Raw genomic sequence first — 20,211 nt, 5'->3', positions numbered from 1 at the left:
TAAATAGTGTTAACTAATGAACCTTATTGTAAAGTGTTACCATACAATCTATTGAGTACAATTAAAACTATAAAGCCATGGGTGTCCAATCCACACACACACACACACACACACACACACACACACACACACACACACACACACACACACACACACACACACACACACACACACACACACACACGCACCCATGCAGCGGTGTCCTCCGCTCACTTGCAAGTAGTCCTGTGGACAGACACAGGTGTAGTTCCCCAGTGTGTTGTAGCAGGTGCCCGGACCACACACTCCTGAACTGAGCACACATTCATCAACATCTGAAAAACACAGTGTACAGTCAGACTCCGTCTCTCGTGACCAGAGTGTGTGTTTGAGCACAGCAGCGCTGCCTCACCCTCACAGGTGCGCTTGTGTGTGTTGAGCTGGTATCCGGTCAGGCAATCGCACTGGAAACTGCCGAACAAGTTGATGCAGTTTCCCCCCCGGCACAGGCCCGGCAGCTCCTGGCACTCGTCTATATCTGACACACACAGAAACACAACAGCTCTCAATACCCCTCACACAGGTGACACTGGACAAATCAGAATATGGTGCAAAAGTTCATTTATTTCAGTAATTCAACTTAAAAGGTGAAACTAATATATTATATAGACTCATTACATGCAAAGTGAGACATTTCAAGCCTTTATTTGTTAGATGGTAGCACAGGCAAGTTACTGCCTGCTAAGCATTTCTGCTTGCCGCACCTCCGACGGTGCCATTGCGGGTAGCTGCAGGGTCATCAGCCGGGAGCCACCCGTCATTGATGTTTCGCTCCATTATTCCCGGAACATCTCACGGTGGTGGAGCATCCCCCTGCAGCTGACCCTAGGACCCTTGCTTTCCCCACGCCTGGTCCTTCCTTCTTAGCCAAAGCCAAAAGCTTCCCTGCTCGGCCTCCTCGGCCAGATCTTTCAGAGCCTTTCTGAGTTCGGGGCCGGTGACTCCCATGCTCTTCAGGAAGCGCTGCGTGGATGCTCCCACGAACCCCCTACAGCCGACTTCCACCGGGTAGATGACAGCTGACCACCCAGCCTCTCTGCATTCGGCTGTGAGGTCGAGGTACCGATCTTTTTTCCTCTCAAAGGCTGCCTCCATTCCTCCCTCCCACGGGACAGTGAGCTCTGCCAAAATTACCGCCCGGGCTGTGGCAGACCAGAGAATGATGTCTGGTCGAAGATTGGTTGTGGTGATCTCTGTTGGAAACCTGAGCTGCCGATCGAGGTCCACTCTCAGGTTCCACTCGCAACTGCCTGCCAGGGCTGATCTCTGTGGCTGCGTGATGTTAGGGGGCCCTCCTCCCTCTCTGACAAAGTGGATCGGCCTTGATGTTGGTGGTAGGCACTCCCTGGCTGCTTCCGCCCTGCGTACCTCCAGGATCTCTGCCAGCTTCCGCAGGACTCGGTCGTGGCGCCACCTGTACCGACCCTGGGTCAGAGCTGTTTTGCAGCTTGACAAGATGTGCTGCAGGCTCGGATTTGGGGCATTGCAAAGTTGACAGCTCTCCTCTGAGCCATACCACATACAGAGGTTGCTAGGGCTCGGGAGGGTGTCGTAGGTGGACCTTATGAGGAAACTCAGCCTGGCTTGGGGGATCTTCCACATGTCGGCCCATCCTACGGTCCTGCGTATTACTCCTTCCCAGGTCGTCCAGCGTCCTTGCTGACGTTGGCTAAGGGCTTTGATCTGATAATTCTCCTCCTCTGTCCTGGCCACCTCGGAAATAACCAACTCTTTCCTCTCCTTCCTTGTGGCTTTGGACCACATCTTCGGAGCAGTCCCCCACCCCAGGCCAGTTCTTCCTGACTGTGTCCTGCCAACAATCTCTTGGTGTTTCAGCCTGCTGATAGCCTGATCAACTGCTGGTTCTGCCCTCCACTTGCGACCTGTTCGGACTGGGGCTTTGGTGTTCTGCACAGATGGGTCTGACGAGTCTCTCAGCTCTAGAACAAGCCTCGCCTTCTCCTGTCTGTAGCCCAACAGGATTGACCTCAGTGGCAATTGAAGTGCATTCCTCCCAAACAGGCCAACGCTGGAGAGGCTCCGGGGTAAGCCCAGCCACTTCCTGATGTAGTTGTTGGCTTTTGAGTCCATCTTCTGCACAGTGGAGGAGGTTATCTCACACATCTTGAGAGGCCACATTAGCCGCCTATATAAGGTGAATTGGTAGCACCAGATCTTGAATTTGCCCGGAAGATGGCTCTTGTGGATCTGCATCAGACCTTCTGTGAGTTGTAACATTACTGTATTAGCCATATGTTTATCTGACAAGTCGGCGGTATACAGTTTCCCAAGGCTCCGGATGGGTTGTTTTGCTAGTATTGGGATCTTCTCACCGTTCACTGTGAAAAAGATGTGATCATTTCTGGCTCCTTTGCGTATGGAGAGACTCCGGGACTTAGCAGGTTTTATTCTCATTCTGGCCCAACTAAGGAGTTCTTCAAACCTCTTCATTAGCCGGTTGGTACAGGCTGCTGTTTGAAGAAGAGTGGTTACGTCATCCATGCAGGGCTGGCCGTCGTTGGCCTGACTGTCCTCTCACCCCTCGAACCATCTGTCTCCCACCGATGAGAATGATTTCAAAGGCTGCTGTGAAGAGGATGGGAGAGACTGAGCAACCCATTGCGATGCCTTTCTCTAGGTGGTGCCATCCTGACGTTGCCTCCTGTGTTGTGTAGCAAACAGTGAAGCTGCTAAAGTAATTGGAGATGAGGTTGCGAATGCTGGGTGGTATGTGAAAGAATTCCAGAGCAAAGGTGATTAACTGATGGGGAATGGAGCCATAGGTATTCTCCAGATCCAACCAAACTACATGGAGATCTTGTTTTTCCCGCTTGGCTGTCTGAATCTGCTCCCAGATCATGGTTGAGTGTTCCACACAGCCGGGGAACCCTGGGACGCCTGCTTTCTGGCAACAGGTGTCAATGTAGCAGTTGTTCAGGAGGTAGTTGGTTAGACGTTTGGCCACCACAGAAAAGAATATTTTCCCTTCCACGTTTAGAAGTGCAATGCCTCTAAACTGGTTGATGTTGCAGGAATTTTGTTCTTTTGGGATAAAGGTTGTCACTGCACAGCTCCATTCTGAGGGGATGTTCTGTGCCTTCCACGCTACTCTCATCAGCCTCCAGAGTAGCTTCAGCACCATGGGGCAGTTCTTATAAACCTTGTAAGGCACACCATTGGGCCCTGGTGCAGAGGCAGACCTTGCCCTGTCTACCACCAGCTTGACTTCAGCCCATTTGGGTGGTGTCGTGTCAAATTCGGCGGCTGGCTCAGCAGGACGAGGCACATGCCCTGGCGACCCAAGCGGGATGTTCTTTTCTTGGTCAGTTAGCTGTTTCATGATGTGTTCCTCAAGCTCCTGCTCGGTGGCTTCCAGCCTCCCGCTCTTCTTCTCTTCCAACAGGCTTCGGGCATACCTGAAAGGGTCCCGAAAGAAACTCGCTCGCTCCTTCTCTTTCTTGCCTCTTCGCTTTCGGATCCGCTCTGCCCTTCTCAAGGTTGCAAGCCTGCTTCTGATCTGGTCCCAGAGCACTTTCAGACCCTCCTTTTCGTTCTCATCTGCTTTCCGCCAGGACTTCCTAAGCAGCCTCCTCTCCTTCACAAGCTTGTGAATCTCTTGCTCACGCCTTCCCGCCTCCCTAGGGATGTTCTTCCTCTGGCTTATCTCCCCAAACCTCTCTTTGCCCTCCCCATAAACAATGCTGCCATAGAGGTTTAGCTTGGTGATTGTACTGCCTCGTAGCGAATTCTCGAGGATGGTGTGCAGGTCTTGGTCGAAGCTTTCCCAGGCAGCTTTTTCGATGGATTTTGGCCATTTGACTTTGCCTTTTCTGGTTGGTCTCTCCATTACTCGTCTTGTGGGGTTGCTGCTGGGTGTCTCTGCGTGACGCTCAAGCTCTGGGCTGTGCGCCTGTTGTTGACTTTGGGCCTGCTGCTGGTGCGGCTGCTCCATCTCCCTGTGACCATCCGCAACGGTGAAATCAGTAACGCTGTGGTGCTCAACCCGGCTCTGACTTCTCCTTGTCTGACCTGCTTGCGCAGTGCAAGTTTGCCTTTGGTCCTTCCCTCCGCATTTAGCCTTCCCTTGATGTATCCGCAGGCCCCTGTACGTTGTCACATTCGACCACCCGCAGCTGCAGTTCCTCAGGATCCTTTGTTCGTTAGTCGTTTTCATTCCGGTCAGTTCCGTGTTATCCGTCCTTTTTGGTCCATCTTCCATCCCGCCTCTCGGTGGACCTTCGGGCTGTTTTCCTTTATTTGTGCTCGTAGTTAGTTAGGGTGTCCCCAGTATGAGGACCTGTGGAGAGGGTAACTAAAGGGTAACCTGTGGAGAGGGTTATAATTTGATTGATTATGGCTTACAGCTTATGAAAACCCCAAATTCAAAATCTCAGAAAATTTGAATATTACATGAAATCATGAAAACATAAAAAAATGAAATGTTGGCCCTCTGAAAGTATAATCATGCATATGTACTCAGTTCTTGGTTTGGGCCACTTTTGCATGAGTTACTGCCTCAGTGTGGCGTGGCGTGGAAGAAAAGTTTATGGGGCAAACCTGACCTGTTGAAAAGAGATGGTATTCATCCCTCCTGGGATGGTGCTGCTCTTCTCTCTAGTAATTTGGCTCATAGTCTTAGAGATAAAACATGACAATCTGGGCCTCAGTTCAGGAAGCAGACAGACTGGCTTAACCGACCGTCTGCTAGCGGCCTCACGTCACCAAGGTCAGATAAATCCCATCACATAGAGCCTCTTTCACCTAGATATCATCATATAGAGACTCTTTCACCTAGATATCATCATATAGAGACTCTTTCACCTATATATCATCATATAGAGACTCTTTCACCTAGATATCATCATATAGAGACTCTTTCACCTAGATATCATCATATAGAGCCTCTTTCACCTAGATATCATCATGTAGAGACTCTTTCACCTAGATATCATCACATAGACTCTTTCCCCTAGATATCATCATATAGAGACTCTTTCACCTAGACATCATCACATAGAGACTCTTTCCCCTAGATATCATCATATAGAGACTCTTTCACCTAGATATCATCACATAGAGACTCTTTCACCTAGATATCATCACATAGAGCCTCTTTCACCAAGATATCATCATATAGAGACTCTTTCACCTAGATATCATCATATGGAGACTCTTTCACCTAGATATCATCATTTAGAGACTCTTTCACCTAGATATCATCACATAGAGACTCTTTCACCTAGATATCATCATATAGAGACTGTGTCTGTTCCCCGAACTTGGAAATCCAAAAAACGTTCAAACTCATCTAAGATTAAACATTTAATTGATGTTCAACAAATAAAAAACAGATATAATACGGATGAGCAAATGATAAAGCTTGGGTTGCTGAATATTCGATCTCTTACTTCAAAAGCGCTAATAGTTAATGATTTGATTACAGATTATAACCTAGATGTGCTGTGTTTAACAGAAACCTGGCTAAAACCAAACGATTACATTGTTTTAAATGAGTCAACCCCACAAGATTACGGTTATAAACATTAACCTTGTCTGAAACGCAAAGGAGGAGGTGTTGCTGTAATTTATAGTAATATTTTCAAAACCACTAAGAAATCTAGTTGTAAATATACTTCTTTTGAAGTGTTGGTGCTTAATTTAAAAATATATAGTGTAAACGATAAATCATGTTTGAAAATTCTGCTAGCTACTGTATACAGGCCACCAGGGCACCATACAGACTTTATCAAAGAATTTGCGGACTTTACTACAAAATGATAACTATGCAACCGTCTATTACAGTATCATAGTTGCCATAGTATTGCCATTGTATCATAGTATACAATATATATTATTAGCATAAGGAAGTGCATTGTAGTCTCCCTGAGGGAAAATTGTATTCATTCGTTGCTATAGGAGAGGAAGAATTTTGCAAACTCGTCAAATCATCTAAATCGACAATGTGTATGTTAGACCCTATACCGACTAAGCTGCTGAAAGAGATGCTTCCAGATGTCATAGATCCTCTAAGGCCGTAAGGTCTCCGGTGCCTGTCGAGGCGGCAATCCCCGAACCCGGTGGTGGACACCGGAAGTAAAGGATGCCGTCAAGCTGAAGAAGGAGTCCTATCGGGCCTGGTTGGCTTGTGGGACTCCTGAGGCAGCTGACGGGTACCGGCAGGCCAAGCAAACTGCAGCCCGGTGGTTGTGGAGGCAAAAATTCGGGCCTGGGAGGAGTTCGGTGAGGCCAGAGAAAAGGACTATCGGCTGGCCTCGAAGAGATTCTGGCAAACCGTCCGGCGCCTCAGGAGAGGGAAGCAGTGCCCTACCACCGCTGTCTACAGTGGAGGTGGGCAGCTGTTGACCTCAACTGGGGATGTCGTCACACGGTGGAAGGAACGCCGTCACGTCTTCCATTGAGGAAGCAGAGGCTGAGGGCTCAAAGGTGGACTCGTCCATCACCCAAGCTGAAGTCACCGAGGTAGTCAAGAAACTCCTCGGTGGCAAGGCGCCGGGGGTGGATGAGATCCGCCCCGAGTACGTCAAGTCTCTGGATGTTGTGGGGCTGTCTTGGCTGACACGCCTCTGCAGCATCGCGTGGCAGTCGGGGACAGTGCCTCTGGGATGGCAGACCGGGGTGGTGGTCCCTCTTTTTAAGAAGGGGGACCAGAGGGTGTGTTCCAACTACAGGGGGATCACACTTCTCAGCCTCCCTAGGAAAGTCTATGCCAGGGTACTGGAGAGGAGAATACGGCCGATAGTAGAACCTCGGATTCAGGAGGAACAATGCGGTTTTCGTCCAGGCCGTGGAACACTGGACCAGCTCTATACCCTCTACAGGGTGCTGGAGGGTTCATGGGAGTTTGCCCAACCAATCCACATGTGCTTTGTGGATTTGGAGAAGGCATTCGACTGTGTCCCTCGTGGCGGCCTGTGGAGGGTGCTCCGGGAGTATGGGGTCCGGGGTCCTTTGCTAAGGGCTGTCCGGTCCCTGTACGACCGAAGCAGGAGCTTGGTTCGCATTGCCGGCAGTAAGTCAGACTTCTTCCGGTGCATGTTGGACTCCGGCAGGGCTGCCCTTTGTCGCCGGTTCTGTTCATGACTTTTATGGACAGAATTTCTAGGCGCAGTCCTACCGGGAGGAGACCCCGGGGAAGACCTAGGACACGCTGGAGGGACTATCTCTCCCGGCTGGCCTGGGAACGCCGCGGAGTCCCTCCAGAAGAGCAAGAGGAAGTGGCTAGGGAGAGGGAAGTCTGGGCATCTCTGCTTAGACTGCTGCCCCCGTGACCCGGGCCCGGATAAGCGGAAGAAGATGGATGGATGGATGGATGATTAAACCGCTTGTTAAAAAAACGCAACTTGATCCTACAAAATTAGTCAACTACAGGCCGATCTCGAATCTGCCTTTTCTGTCAAAGATATTAGAAAAAGCAGTATCCTCACAACTGTGTTCCTTTCTTGAAAGAAATGATATCTGTGAGGATTTCCAGTCCGGATTTTGTATCTCTCTATTAGTATTACTTGATCTAAGTGCTGCATTTGACACCATTGACCACAACATCCTTTTAAATAGACTCGAACATTATGTTGGCATTAGTGGAATTGCACTAGCATGGTTTAAATCATACTTATCTGACCGTTATCAGTTTGTAGCAGGAAATGAAGAGATGTCTTATCAATCACAAGTTCAGTATGGCGTACCACAAGGCTCAGTACTAGGACCGCTGCTGTTCACTCTGTATATGCTACCATTAGGAGATATCATTAGGAAACATGGAATTAGCTTTCACTGTTATGCCGACGATACTCAGCTGTATATTTCTTCAAAACCTAACGAAACCACAAAATTAACGAAATGCATAGCTGATATAAAAAATTGGATGACTAGTAATTTCCTACTACTAAATTCAGAAAAAACAGAGATTCTAATTATTGGACAAAAAACTTCCACACGTAATAACCTAGAGTACTGTCTAACACTTGATGGCTGCTCTGTTAAGTCTTCGTCGTCGGTTAGGAACCTGGGTGTGCTCTTTGATACCAATCTTTCATTTAAGTCACGTGTCTAGTATCTGTAAAACCGCTTTCTTCCATCTTAAAAATATATCTAAATTACGTCATATGCTCTCAATGAATAATGCAAAACAATTAGTTTATGCGTTTATGATCTAAAGGCTAGATTATTGTAATGCTCTACTGGGTGGTTCCCCTGCACGCTTAATAAACAAACTACAGCTAGTTCAAAACGCAGCAGCTCGAGTTCTTACTAGAACCAGGAAGTATGACCATATTAGCCCCGTTCTGTCAACACTGCATTGGCTGCCTATTCGTATAAATTTTAAAATATTGCTGATTACTTACAAAGCACTAAATGGTTTAGCTCCGCAGTACTTGAGCGAGCTCTTAACGCATTATAGTCCTTCACGTCTACTGCGATCTCAAAATTCCGGCCAGTTAATAAAACCTAGAATATCAAAATCGACTGCTGGCGGTAGATCCTTTTCCTACTTAGCACCAAAACTCTGGAACAGTCTTCCTAACATTGTCCGGGAAGCAGACACACTCTGTCAGTTCAAATCTAGACTAAAAACACATCTCTTCGGCCTAGCATTCACATAACTCATTATAGACTTATAATTAGCCTGCATAGTTTAGAACAGCCGGGACCGGGAACACTTCACGTAAATCCTGATGTACTTGGTACATCATAAGAAGGATGGCGTCTACGCTAATATTAGTCTCTCTGTCTATCCCGAGGTTTACCGCTGTCCACCGGAACCAGGCCGGATCCAGATCTGATGAAGGACCAGCGCCAGGACACGACGACGCCGCTGACCTGAAGTGTCAACCAGTCTCTCCTCCTCTCCACTCTGACTTCAACCAACCGGAACTGGACAAATACTCTGATTCATTCTGAACTTCTGACCTGTAATGCTCCTGAATCATAATCATACACTGTTCACTCATTGGCCAGAGGAGAACTGGCCCCCGACTGAGCCTGGGTTCTCCCAAGGTTTTTTTCTCCCTTCTGTCACCTGATGGAGTTTTGGTTCCTTGCCGCTGTTGCCTTGCCTTCTGGCTTGCTTAGTTGGGGACATTTAATATTCAACAATATTATAGATCTGCCTTAAAGGTGGACGATGATGAAATTGTTTTTTGTATTATTTTCATGTTATCACTGTGAAGCTGCTTTGATACAATCTGTATTGTAAAAAGCGCTATATAAATAAAGGTGACTTGACTTGACATGAGAGACATGAGACAGAGGGCCGCTCCTGAAGCCTCCTGGTCTCCACACACCTCCGCAGAGCCACAGGCCGACAGCATCCACGCCGCACTGAGGAAGTAACTCATGCAAGAGCGGCCCAAACCAACAACTGAGTACGTATGCATGATTATACTTTCAGAGGGCCAACATTTCTGCATTTAAAATCCTTTTTTTTATCGATTTCATGTAATATTCTAATTTTCTGAGATTTTGAATTTGGGGTTTCCATAAAGCCATAATCATCACAATTATAACAAATAAAGGCTTGAAATATGTAATAAGTCTATATAATATATTATTTCACCTTCAAGTTGTATTACTGAAATAAACTTTTGCACCATATTCTGATTTTCACCTGTATTTCAGGCTTAGGTTTGTTCTTATACACTTATAAAATATGAAGTCCATTTTAAGTGTTAGACCAGAAATAATTAGAGCATCGTCCTGCAGATCTGTTCTTCTCCCAACAAGGTCCGGCTTACTTATTTTACTGTAAAAGAAAACGAATAATCTAACAGCCTCGTCTGGTTGTTTCATTATTGGCATTTCACCGACAGAACTGTAGATCTGGAGTCAGACATGTAGATAATCACGGCCATGGGCTAATATACCAGATCCAATGCTATCCTATCAAAACATGAGACATGTTCTGAACACTTCACCACAGCTGCTGTCTTAATGTAACATTATTATTTTGTGTCCTACCTCACTTGCAGTCAACTGATTGTTGTAATATACTTATCTGTGTGAGTAATCAAATAAATTAAACTGCAACTTTTCTAAAGGCCATTTTTAGACCTTTACTACAGAAGAACACCCTTCATGAAGTGAAAGATCTTATTAAATGCAGATTAATATGTCTAAAATTAATTTTTAACATTTTATATATTAGATTAGGGTCCAATTCTCACTTCCAACTAACTATGAACTATGACTTTTGCCCTCAATAAACTCCTAATTACTGCTTATTAATAGTAAGGTACTTGTTAGATTAGGTATCGGGTGGATTATGGGATGTATAGTCATGCAGAATAAGACATTAATATGTGCTTTATACGCACTAATACACAGCCAATATCCTAGTAATATGCATGCTAATAAGCAACTAGTTATACTATGAATAGTCACGTTACTGTGTGTCATCTCTAACATTAACCCGATAGAGTTGACAGTAATCACAGCCACTATGACCTTATTGCTCGTGTTTTTTCCATAACTTGACAGGAAATAATAATCTGTAATCGTGTGTTCAGCGTGTATAGTGTAACGGGGGATTACCTTCCAGGATGATGGTGATGGGGTTCAGTCTGAAGCCCTCTCCCCCAGGACACAGTGTGTTATACTCCGCTAGACACACAGGACACGGTCATCAGCCTTCTTTATCATTCATATTCAGCAATATTGCTTTTTTAATATGCTAAGACGATATGAAAGAACTTATGAATGTTATTGTCAAAAAACTGTTTAAAAATCTGCCTGTAAAGTACTGCATTTTAATATTAAAGTATTATAAAACAGAAGTATTGTCATTGGGCTCCAGCATCCCTGCTGAAAAACAACAACATTTAAATGTGTATTTTTGGTGATCAAAGATGAGATTTAAGGGATAAAATGATTGACTACAGGGGGACTTTAAAGTATTGGAGTATCGTTATGTTGAGGTAACAATACAGTATTGTAGTTCTGGACTATTGCAGTATTAAACTATGGAAATATTACAGTATCTGCAATTGAAGCATTGATAATATTATAGTATTACTGAGGTAATGTAGAATTGTTAGCATTAAGCTATTATATGGAGGACTCGAATATCTCCTGCACACCGAGTGTTTGAGAGAATTTTCTTAACTCCTAAATGTCTTCACCCCTGCATCGGTAATGATGTATTGCAATACTGAATAATTCGCCTTTGGCTAAGCCACGCCCTAGAATGTAGATTGACCAATCACAGCGCAGCCAAGAACGAGCTCCCACAGAGGGTCCGACACTTTTTCACAGCGCTCCATTGACTTCAACGCAGGCGGCTCATATTTTTGGTCTCGGCAGGCTATTACGTCGTCGTTTTATAAAAAATATGGTTAAACGTTGTGCCTGGGGCATTTGTAAAACAGATACGCGTTTCCCAGAGAGGTTGGAGGGGGTGTCCGTTTTTTCCCCTTTCCAAAACCGAAGTTAAATACTGACAAGTGTCGTCTTTGGATTAAACTGTGTGGACGTCCTCAGTCAGCGAAACCCCTCAAGATCAACAAGCTCACCTTTGCTCTGACTAAGATACATTTACCTTTTAACCTTACTGTGAAGTTATACTAGTTACAGTTTTATGCTGGTTTAGGTCATGATTTCGGTTCTCTGCCCTAATTGTTGCTACGCTAGCACACGCTGCTAATAAATACAACTTTATACTCGCGTAGTCCGTTTGCTTTGTAAATAATAACGATTATAGAAGTGAATAGAGACCTACCCAGCTTTGTATGAACAGTGTTTCTCCTGATATTGTTGGTCACAGCCTCCGTCTCGATTAGGATATTCGGTGGTTCATGTTTTAACTGTGACCGTTATGCTTTTGCCTGTATTTGGATGCCTTGTTGCTGCTTGCGTTTCACCGTATGTCTTGAATAAAGCCTTCAAACGCACACTGCAGACACTTTTGCCTACTTCTATCGGACACTTTATTTGCTGCTTTATAAAAGTTTGATAAAATTCCAGCAGGAAGAGCCGTCACAGCATAAGCCATGTTGATACCAAACCAGAGCCCAGTTGAAGTTGTCGGAGGTAGCAACAGTAACTAAGGGGGGCGGGGCTTAGCCAAAGGTGAATTGCAGTATGAAAGACCTGAGATATTGTTCCATTGTATAACTAAATTATTGTCATCTTGAGGTACTGTAGAACAAAGAAGCAGTATTGTAGTTCCTCACAGGTGTTGAGCGGAGGGCAAAGGTCGCAGGGGTCACCCCACGCCCGTCCCGGAGAACAGCAGCATGAGGAACGGCTGACTCCAGACCCCAGCTCAACGCCACAGGCCCGCGAGCCTCGGTCCTCCAGAAAACAGCTCCCTGCTCGCGTGTCTGCGGAGAACAGACTGTCAGACCTCGTGGTGACAGAACATGTCAGAGAAGGGAAGAGTGCAGGATATACAGGATATACAGGGAATACAGGGAATACATCACATCCAGGCTTTGAAATGGAGAAGTTCAAATTTAGCGCAAATACTCGTGAGTCATGATGATGTATTAAATACAGCGTATTGTGCAGAACCTGCTCATGTCTGCTTACTCGAACACACACGTCACTACGCCACAAATAACGGCGCACTTGCTCATTTGCATTGAAGCGATAGGAAGATTATAAAGCATTTGGTGAACAGAAAATCAAGCATAGCGTCAGTTCTGGCAGGTCACGTTAGTCAGGCTCGCATCAGTGACTCTCAGCTGATCCTCTACCTATAGGAATACGAAGTGATAAAACTCTGGGTAAAAATTTTACGGCCAGACAAGTAGTTTGTTAAGGCTTGGTTTGTAGGGAATTACAAACATGCGCACATATATTCAAACACACATAACTATAGAATTAATTCTTGAAGCGCACGTGAGCATCACAGTGTTTCTCACAGGTTCAGTTTAAAGTCTGTGCAGAGAGTGCTGAAAAATGTAACACTGTTGAATTGTTCTTGAACAGCATTTTTAAAATCATGGTAATGGCTTATTGGAAATTGGAGAGAAAGTTTAAAAAATTTGTCACCAGAACATTATTGCATTGGTATATTGTAATATTTGTTCTCTTACGTAGAGTTCTCTCGTACTGCGTCGAAAGAACGCTACGGGAAAGATATTTCTTTGTCGAGATTGAAGCCAAAAATTAATCCTTAATTTTGTAATATTGTAAAACGCTTTTCTGAAGCATACAACCTAGGCGGAGCAATACAGCTCACCCATTGGCTGCTCTGCCAGAAAAGCACAGCCTATGCGAGGCCAGGACGCTGACCAATGAGGACGCTTCGCGCCCTTCTGCGTCACCTCCCGCCCAAACAGGCGTGGCCTAGGCCTATAAATACGAGCATAGCTGTCTAACACGCCGATTTTCTTAAATTCAACGAAGCTGCACGCATCGCTGGATTGATTCGAGCCACCACAGCTGTCTGGATACAAGCACCTCAGCAGGACGAGCCCTTACCTGAAGCCGCTGGTCTTCGCCGCCTTCAGCCGCCGTTCCCTGCTGCGCTTCTCCGGCGTGGATATATCCTTTCAGTTTTGTGTGTGTTTTGTGTGTGTGTTCGCCTACCGCGTCACACGCTTTTTCCTCACAAAAGAGCACGAGCGTCTTTATAAAGATGTCTCGCTTTTCCTGCGGCTCCTGCCGAGCCGCGCTCATCGACGGGGACCACCACGAGTTATGTGTTTCCTGCTTGGGCGAGGAACATGCAGCTATCGCTCTCGGTGATGGCGGCTGCCATCACTGCGACATGATGCCAATCGCGACTCTGCGGACTCGCCTTGCATCTTTCGCCGAAGCTGCTCAACCGCCCCCTGTAGCGCCGCGCCGTAAAAAGCGCCGTGCTCAGCGGGTCCCGGAACCTCCCTCCACGAGGAGCTCGCCGCCGCCGCCGCTAGCTCCTCTCAACGTCTCGCTCGAGTCGCTCACCGACGGACAACAGCCGCAGCACGCCGCTTTGTCCGTTATGGATGACGACCAGCAAGCTGTATCAGAGGGAGATGATGATTGCTGTTCGCTTCTCGCTTCGGAGAGCGAGGGTTGGGCGAGCTCTGTGGACCTCCCCTCCCCCGCTGTTCGAGAGCGCAGAGGAGGGAAGATCAGCATCGAGGCGGAACTGATGCGTCTGCTCACACAGGCCGTGTCGAGCCTCGGCCTCGATTGGTCGACGCCCGAACAACCTGCACTCAACCGGCTGGATGGACGCTTCCTCTCTGGAGACCGCGCTGCGCCCCCCTCCAGACACGCACCGTTTCTTCCTGAGCTTCACGAAGAGGTAGCGAAATCATGGAAGGCGCCATTTTCAGCCAGAGTACGTACTTCTGCCTCGCCAGCATTCTCCGTAGTGGACGGTGCTCGAGACAGAGGCTACCACGCTCTCCCTCCGGTCGAGGAGGCGGTAGCGACTCACCTTTGCCCACCCTCTGCGGGACGGCGGGCTAAGGGAGTCCTACCATCCAAAGCTTGCCGCACGTCTTCAGCTCTGAACGGTCGCGTGTATTCCGCCGCCGGACAAGCTGCATCGGCGCTGCACACCATGGCGGTGCTTCAAATCCACCAGGCCAACCTCCTCTGCAAGCTAGACGAGGAAGGCCCGGGCGCGATCAGTGTTCCGGACTTGCGTAGCGCCACAGACCTAGCTCTTCGCGCTACAAAGTCCGCCGCACACGCCATCGGCAGGATTATGGCCACAGCTACTGTTTCTGAGAGACATTTATGGCTGACTCTCTCTGAAATGGCGGAATCCGAGCGCTCTGCGTTTCTCGACGCCCCCATTTCACCGGCTGGCCTCTTCGGATCCTCCGTGAAGGACTTCGCGGACCGATTCGCCGAGGTACAGAAAACTTCGCAGGCCATGAGACATTTCCTGCCAAAGCGCTCCAGTTCCGCAACAGGCCGCCCTAAACAGCCGCCTGCCCGAACTCAGCAGCGCCCCGCGCCCGCCGCGCCGGCCCAGCAGCAACAGGCCCGAGAGAGACCACGGTCTCGCTCCGCCGGACGCCGCCCGCCACCGCGTGGTCCTCGGCCCAAGATCTCAATCAAGCCCGAGGCCTCGGCGCCATCCTAGCCCTGCTAGGAAAAAGACGGTGTTCGGGTCCCGCTGCGGCCGGACTTCCACCAAAGATTCCCGCTTGTACAGCCCTAAGTTCCGTGTTTGTACCAGTGTACTCAGCAGCCAACAAACCGGCCGTAAAGCCCGTTTGCCTGCACACAAACGCCGTTTTCACGGCGACCCAGATAAATCTAAAAAAGAGTTTAATTTCTGGTGTTCCGGCCAAGGCCGATGGTGTAATGTGTGTAACTGCAATGCCCACCCAGTGCCCATTCATTCACACAAGCACAGCCCCGTTCAACACAGGGTTTGCACACATAAAATCGGCTCACACCGATTGTGCTTTACGTGTAGTGAGCGTGCCCACTGTCCAGTGCCCACAACCACTACACACTGCACGTTCCGCGGTTTCTGTAAAAACGAAACTAACGAACGGTCAGTCAGTACACAAACACAGTGTCCCCGGTGTTATAAATGTGCCCGCCACCAAGCGCCCACGTTTATTCACAAACATAACGAGCCCCGTAGGGCTCGCCCCGCGTGCTCTCTCTCAACTCAGAGAGTCGAGCGCGCGCGGGACGCATACTGTGTTAAACATGTCCCCCGCCTCAGACGCCACGGCGTCCATGTCACAGCACATGGTTGCTCTCGTGTCGCCGCCATTTCGCGACCAGAGCCCAGATTATATTCAACCCCTAGTCACACGTGCAGATGCATGGGAAGGACTACCCGGGGTTTCAGAATGGGTGCTAGAGACTATAAAAAGAGGCTATTCGCTACAGTTTTATCGACGCCCTCCCCGTTTCACGGGAAAAGTCGAAACCACGGTAAAAACAGAAGTAGCACATCTACTTCGAGCCGAAATAGCGAAGCTATTGAGCAAAGGGGCCATAGAGCCTTTATCTCAAGCTCAGAGCGAAGGGGGCCTGTACAGCAGATATTTCCTGGTACCGAAGAAAGACGGGGGTCTCAGACCCATTTTAGATCTAAGGCGTCTGAACAAAACGCTTGCAAAGCGGAAGTTCAGAATGCTCACGACCAGAGGTATCCTCGCGCAAATTCGCCGAGAAGACTGGTTTATGGCAATAGATCTGAAAGACGCGTATTTTCACATACAAATTGCGTCACGTCACAGGCGATTTTTGAGATTCGCCTTCGAGGGCCGGGCATATCAGTACACAGTCCTGCCATTCGGCCTATCCCTAGCACCTCGTACATTTACAGTGTGCATGGACGCGGCGCTGGCACCCCTGAGACTCCGGGGCGTTCGAATTCTGAACTATTTGGACGATTGGCTAATTCTGGCTCAATCGCCGTCAGAACTCGCTCACCACAAGACACTAATACTCGATCACCTCGAGTGCTTAGGTCTGAGGGTCAATTGGGAGAAAAGTTCACTGTTTCCCAGTCAAAGGATCTCCTTTTTAGGACTGGATCTGAACTCACTGTCTATGACAGCACAGCTGTCATCACAGCGCAGGCGAAATACCCTGCAAATGGCGAAATCCTTCCTCAGCGGCCACATAGTGCCACTCAGGAGATTTCAGAAAATGCTGGGCCTCATGGCCTCAGCCTCAACAGTGCTGCAGTTGGGCCTGCTGCGCATGCGCCCACTACAGTTCTGGTTGAGAGCGCGCGTACCGCGCCGAGCATGGCTACACGGTCGCTATCGCCTCAAGGTCACTCAGGAATGCATTTCAGCCCTGACACCATGGAGAGCGTCAGACTGGTACCGGTCAGGTGTAAGCCTGGGGACTTCCTCGAGCCTGAAGGTGGTGTCCACGGACGCGTCCACCTCAGGCTGGGGAGCACTGCTCGACGGCAGTCCGCTCTTTGGCCAGTGGTCAGAGCGAGCCGAACTACCGCACATAAACTGCCTGGAAATGATGGCAGTGGACTTTGCGCTGAGGCGCTTCTGTCCCCGGATAAAAGGACACCACGTCCTGGTCCGCTCGGACAACATGTCGGTAGTAGCCTACATAAACCGCCAGGGTGGCGTGAGATCCCGGAACCTATTCAGGTTAGCGGAACGCATACTGGTGTGGGCCCAGCACAACCTGCGCTCGTTAAGAGCAATGCACGTGCCAGGCCACTTGAACGTAGGCCCGGACAGACTCTCACGGAACAACGTTCCCACTGGAGAGTGGTCCCTACACACACAGACAGTGCGTCTGCTGTGGAAAACGTTCGGCAGAGCGGAAATAGACCTGTTTGCAAACCAGGAAAACGCTCATTGCCCAGAATTCTTTTCGAAGAGCACGAACGCGCTGGCCAGAGTCTGGCCCCGCCGCCCGCTCTATGCTTTTCCTCCTGTCTCACTCCTGCCTCAAGTGCTGGAGCGTATCAGGGAGAGCGGATGCTCAGTACTGCTAGTTGCTCCATTCTGGACGAATCAGACCTGGTTCCCAGCTTTGATGCGACTGAAAAGTACTGCCCCGTGGCCGATACCAGTGAGGAGAGACCTCCTCTCACAGGCCAAGGGCTCGATTTTGCATCCTCACCCCGAGCTTTGGTCCCTACACGTATGGGCCATAAACGGGTACCCGCTAACCTCCCAAGAGGAGTGTTAGACACGATCGAACAAGCTAGGGCTCCGTCTACTAGACGGCTCTACGCTTCCAAATGGTCGGTGTTCTCTGGATGGTGTTCAGATCAAGGTCTGTCACCACTTCAGTGTGGAGAACCGGAGATTCTCTCCTTCTTGCAAGAGCTATTGGATAAGGGAAGAACCCCATCCACGCTCAAAGTCTATGTGGCTGCCATATCAGCGTTCGTTAATCCAACGCTTGGCCGTTCACTAGGCAGGAACGACCTGGTGGTCCGCTTCCTGAGAGGCGCCAGGAGGTTAAACCCTCCAAGGCCTCCTTCAGTCCCCGTGTGGGACCTTTCTACAGTGTTGAACGCTATGAAAGGGGCCCCTTTCGAGCCTATTCACTCAGTTGACATGAAACACCTGTCTCTCAAGACCGTGTTTCTTTTGGCTCTCGCTTCAGTGAAGCGTGTGGGAGACTTGCAAGCGCTCTCAGTGAGAGCTTCTTGTATGGAGTTCGGGCCAAACAACTCTATAGTCGTGTTGAAACCGAAGCATGGGTACGTGCCTAAGTCCCTCAACACACCGTTCAGGGCTCAGGTCATCTCCCTGTCGGCCCTGCCGGCCTCAGAGGACGGAAATAGCTCCCTTTGCCCGGTCAGGGCATTAAGAGCTTACGTGTCCCGCTCCGCTGTTTTTCGACAGACGGAGCAGCTCTTCGTTTCGTTCAGCGGGCGCTCCAAGGGACGAGCCGCAACGAAACAGAGTCTGTCTCGATGGGTAGTGGACGCCATTGCGCTAGCCTACGCATCTAGAGGCTTGGAATGCCCTTTGGGCATCAGAGCACATTCCACGAGAGGCATGGCCTCCTCATGGGCTTGGTATAGCGGAATCTCGTTACAAGATATCTGTATGGCGGCAGGCTGGGCCTCCCCGTCTACATTTATTAGGTTCTATAACCTAGAGGTTCCTGCGTTGCAGGCTAAACTGCTCTCGGTCTAGAAGACTATGTATAAGTGTTCCTGCCCCGCACTGCGGCCCAGGTCACTTCAATGGTAATATGTACAAGTGCTCCTGCCCCGCGCTGCGGCCCAGGTCACTTCAATGTCTAATATGTATAAGTGCTCCTGCCCCGCGCTGCGGCCCAGGTCACTTCAATGTTTTAAGCATCACTCACTGACAATGTGTCCCATGAGCATGCTATTACCCCTCATATATATCTATATTTACATATATATGCTATTATGCCTTGAGAGGCACTACTATAAGGGATGATGCTATTTTAGCCGCTCTCCTTATACTTCTTGGGGTAGGCGCTTGTATACCAGGGCGCGCGCGCCCTTAGGTGTCTGTGTCGATCCAAGAACACGCACGGCGGTTTGCATAGGGTTCCCGTAGCGTTCTTTCGACGCAGTACGAGAGAACTCTACGTAAGAGAACGTACTCGGTTACTAACGTAACCTCGGTTCTCTCTAGGAGAGGGAACGAGTACTGCGTCTCATGCCGTGCGTGTCCACGCTGCGTCGCTTCATTGACGAAAATCGGCGTGTTAGACAGCTATGCTCGTATTTATAGGCCTAGGCCACGCCTGTTTGGGCGGGAGGTGACGCAGAAGGGCGCGAAGCGTCCTCATTGGTCAGCGTCCTGGCCTCGCATAGGCTGTGCTTTTCTGGCAGAGCAGCCAATGGGTGAGCTGTATTGCTCCGCCTAGGTTGTATGCTTCAGAAAAGCGTTTTACAATATTACAAAATTAAGGATTAATTTTTGGCTTCAATCTCGACAAAGAAATATCTTTCCCGTAGCGTTCTTTCGACGCAGTACTCGTTCCCTCTCCTAGAGAGAACCGAGGTTACGTTAGTAACCGAGTACGTTATCTACTCTACCGAGCAGTTTTTCAAACAAAAACCTGTCTCAGCTACACTACAGAGTCTCTTAGCACATTTTTTCATTTTCATGTTTTCTTTCAAATTACAATATATGCTTTTACTATGTCAGAAAGTGAAAGTAACCTGAACTAAATGTACAGTATATATGATGTTAATGTTTTAAGTCTTCTGAGTGTGTTGCAGTGAGATATGAAATGCAGCCCATATCATGCCATCGTGAGAGTAGAAAAGATTACTTTACTCTAACCTTTATGCTTTATGATGGTAGAAGTTAATCAGATGGTAAAGTACTTATTTTTGTATCTTGTAGTTGAATTGAACTGTAGGTGTTCCACATATTATTCTGAAAATTCAGGAGGTAAGTGAAATGAATGCTAAATCCTTACTCAGTATTAACAATAAGTGTATTTGATAGTATTTTTAATTAAAGTCTTTCTCTTGCAGGGTTGGATGTCCCGTTGTATTCTGTAGTTCAACGTAGGGTTGAGCGGGGCACAACCTAACGCGCGTGTCAGGATTTGAGATTAATTGGTCATGTTTATAGTTAGTTTTTGTCCTGTTTTTTCTGTTCAGTTCCTGTCTGAGTTTGTCAATCTCAGTTTATTTCTAAGATAATATTCTACCTGTTAATTAATTCAATCTTCCACCGTCCCCTGCCTGTTTGTATTGCCTTGGTTACTGATTGTGTTCAGGTGTGTCTTGGTGTATGCTGTATGATGACGGTG

The 20,211-nt window shown here is 48.2% G+C and overlaps 1 protein-coding gene across 6 annotated transcripts in view; it reads right to left on the bottom strand.

Moving 5' to 3' along the window:
• Positions 1-20,211, bottom strand: part of fbn2a (fibrillin 2a) — a 183,268-nt gene that overhangs the window by 85,113 nt on the left and 77,944 nt on the right. For all 6 annotated transcript variants that reach the window (XM_079600824.1, XM_079600826.1, XM_079600827.1 and 3 more), the window contains 4 exons: positions 12,225-12,374; positions 10,588-10,656; positions 392-517; positions 189-314 (listed from right to left, as the gene is read on the bottom strand). In XM_079600824.1, the coding sequence (XP_079456950.1) occupies positions 189-314; positions 392-517; positions 10,588-10,656; positions 12,225-12,374 (471 nt within the window). The remainder of the gene's footprint in view (positions 1-188; positions 315-391; positions 518-10,587; positions 10,657-12,224; positions 12,375-20,211) is intronic.

This window comes from Phoxinus phoxinus (genome assembly GCF_949152265.1).
Source record: "Phoxinus phoxinus genome assembly, chromosome: 23".
NCBI lineage: Eukaryota > Metazoa > Chordata > Actinopteri > Cypriniformes > Leuciscidae > Phoxinus > Phoxinus phoxinus.
This window is presented reverse-complemented; position numbering and strand designations above follow the sequence as displayed.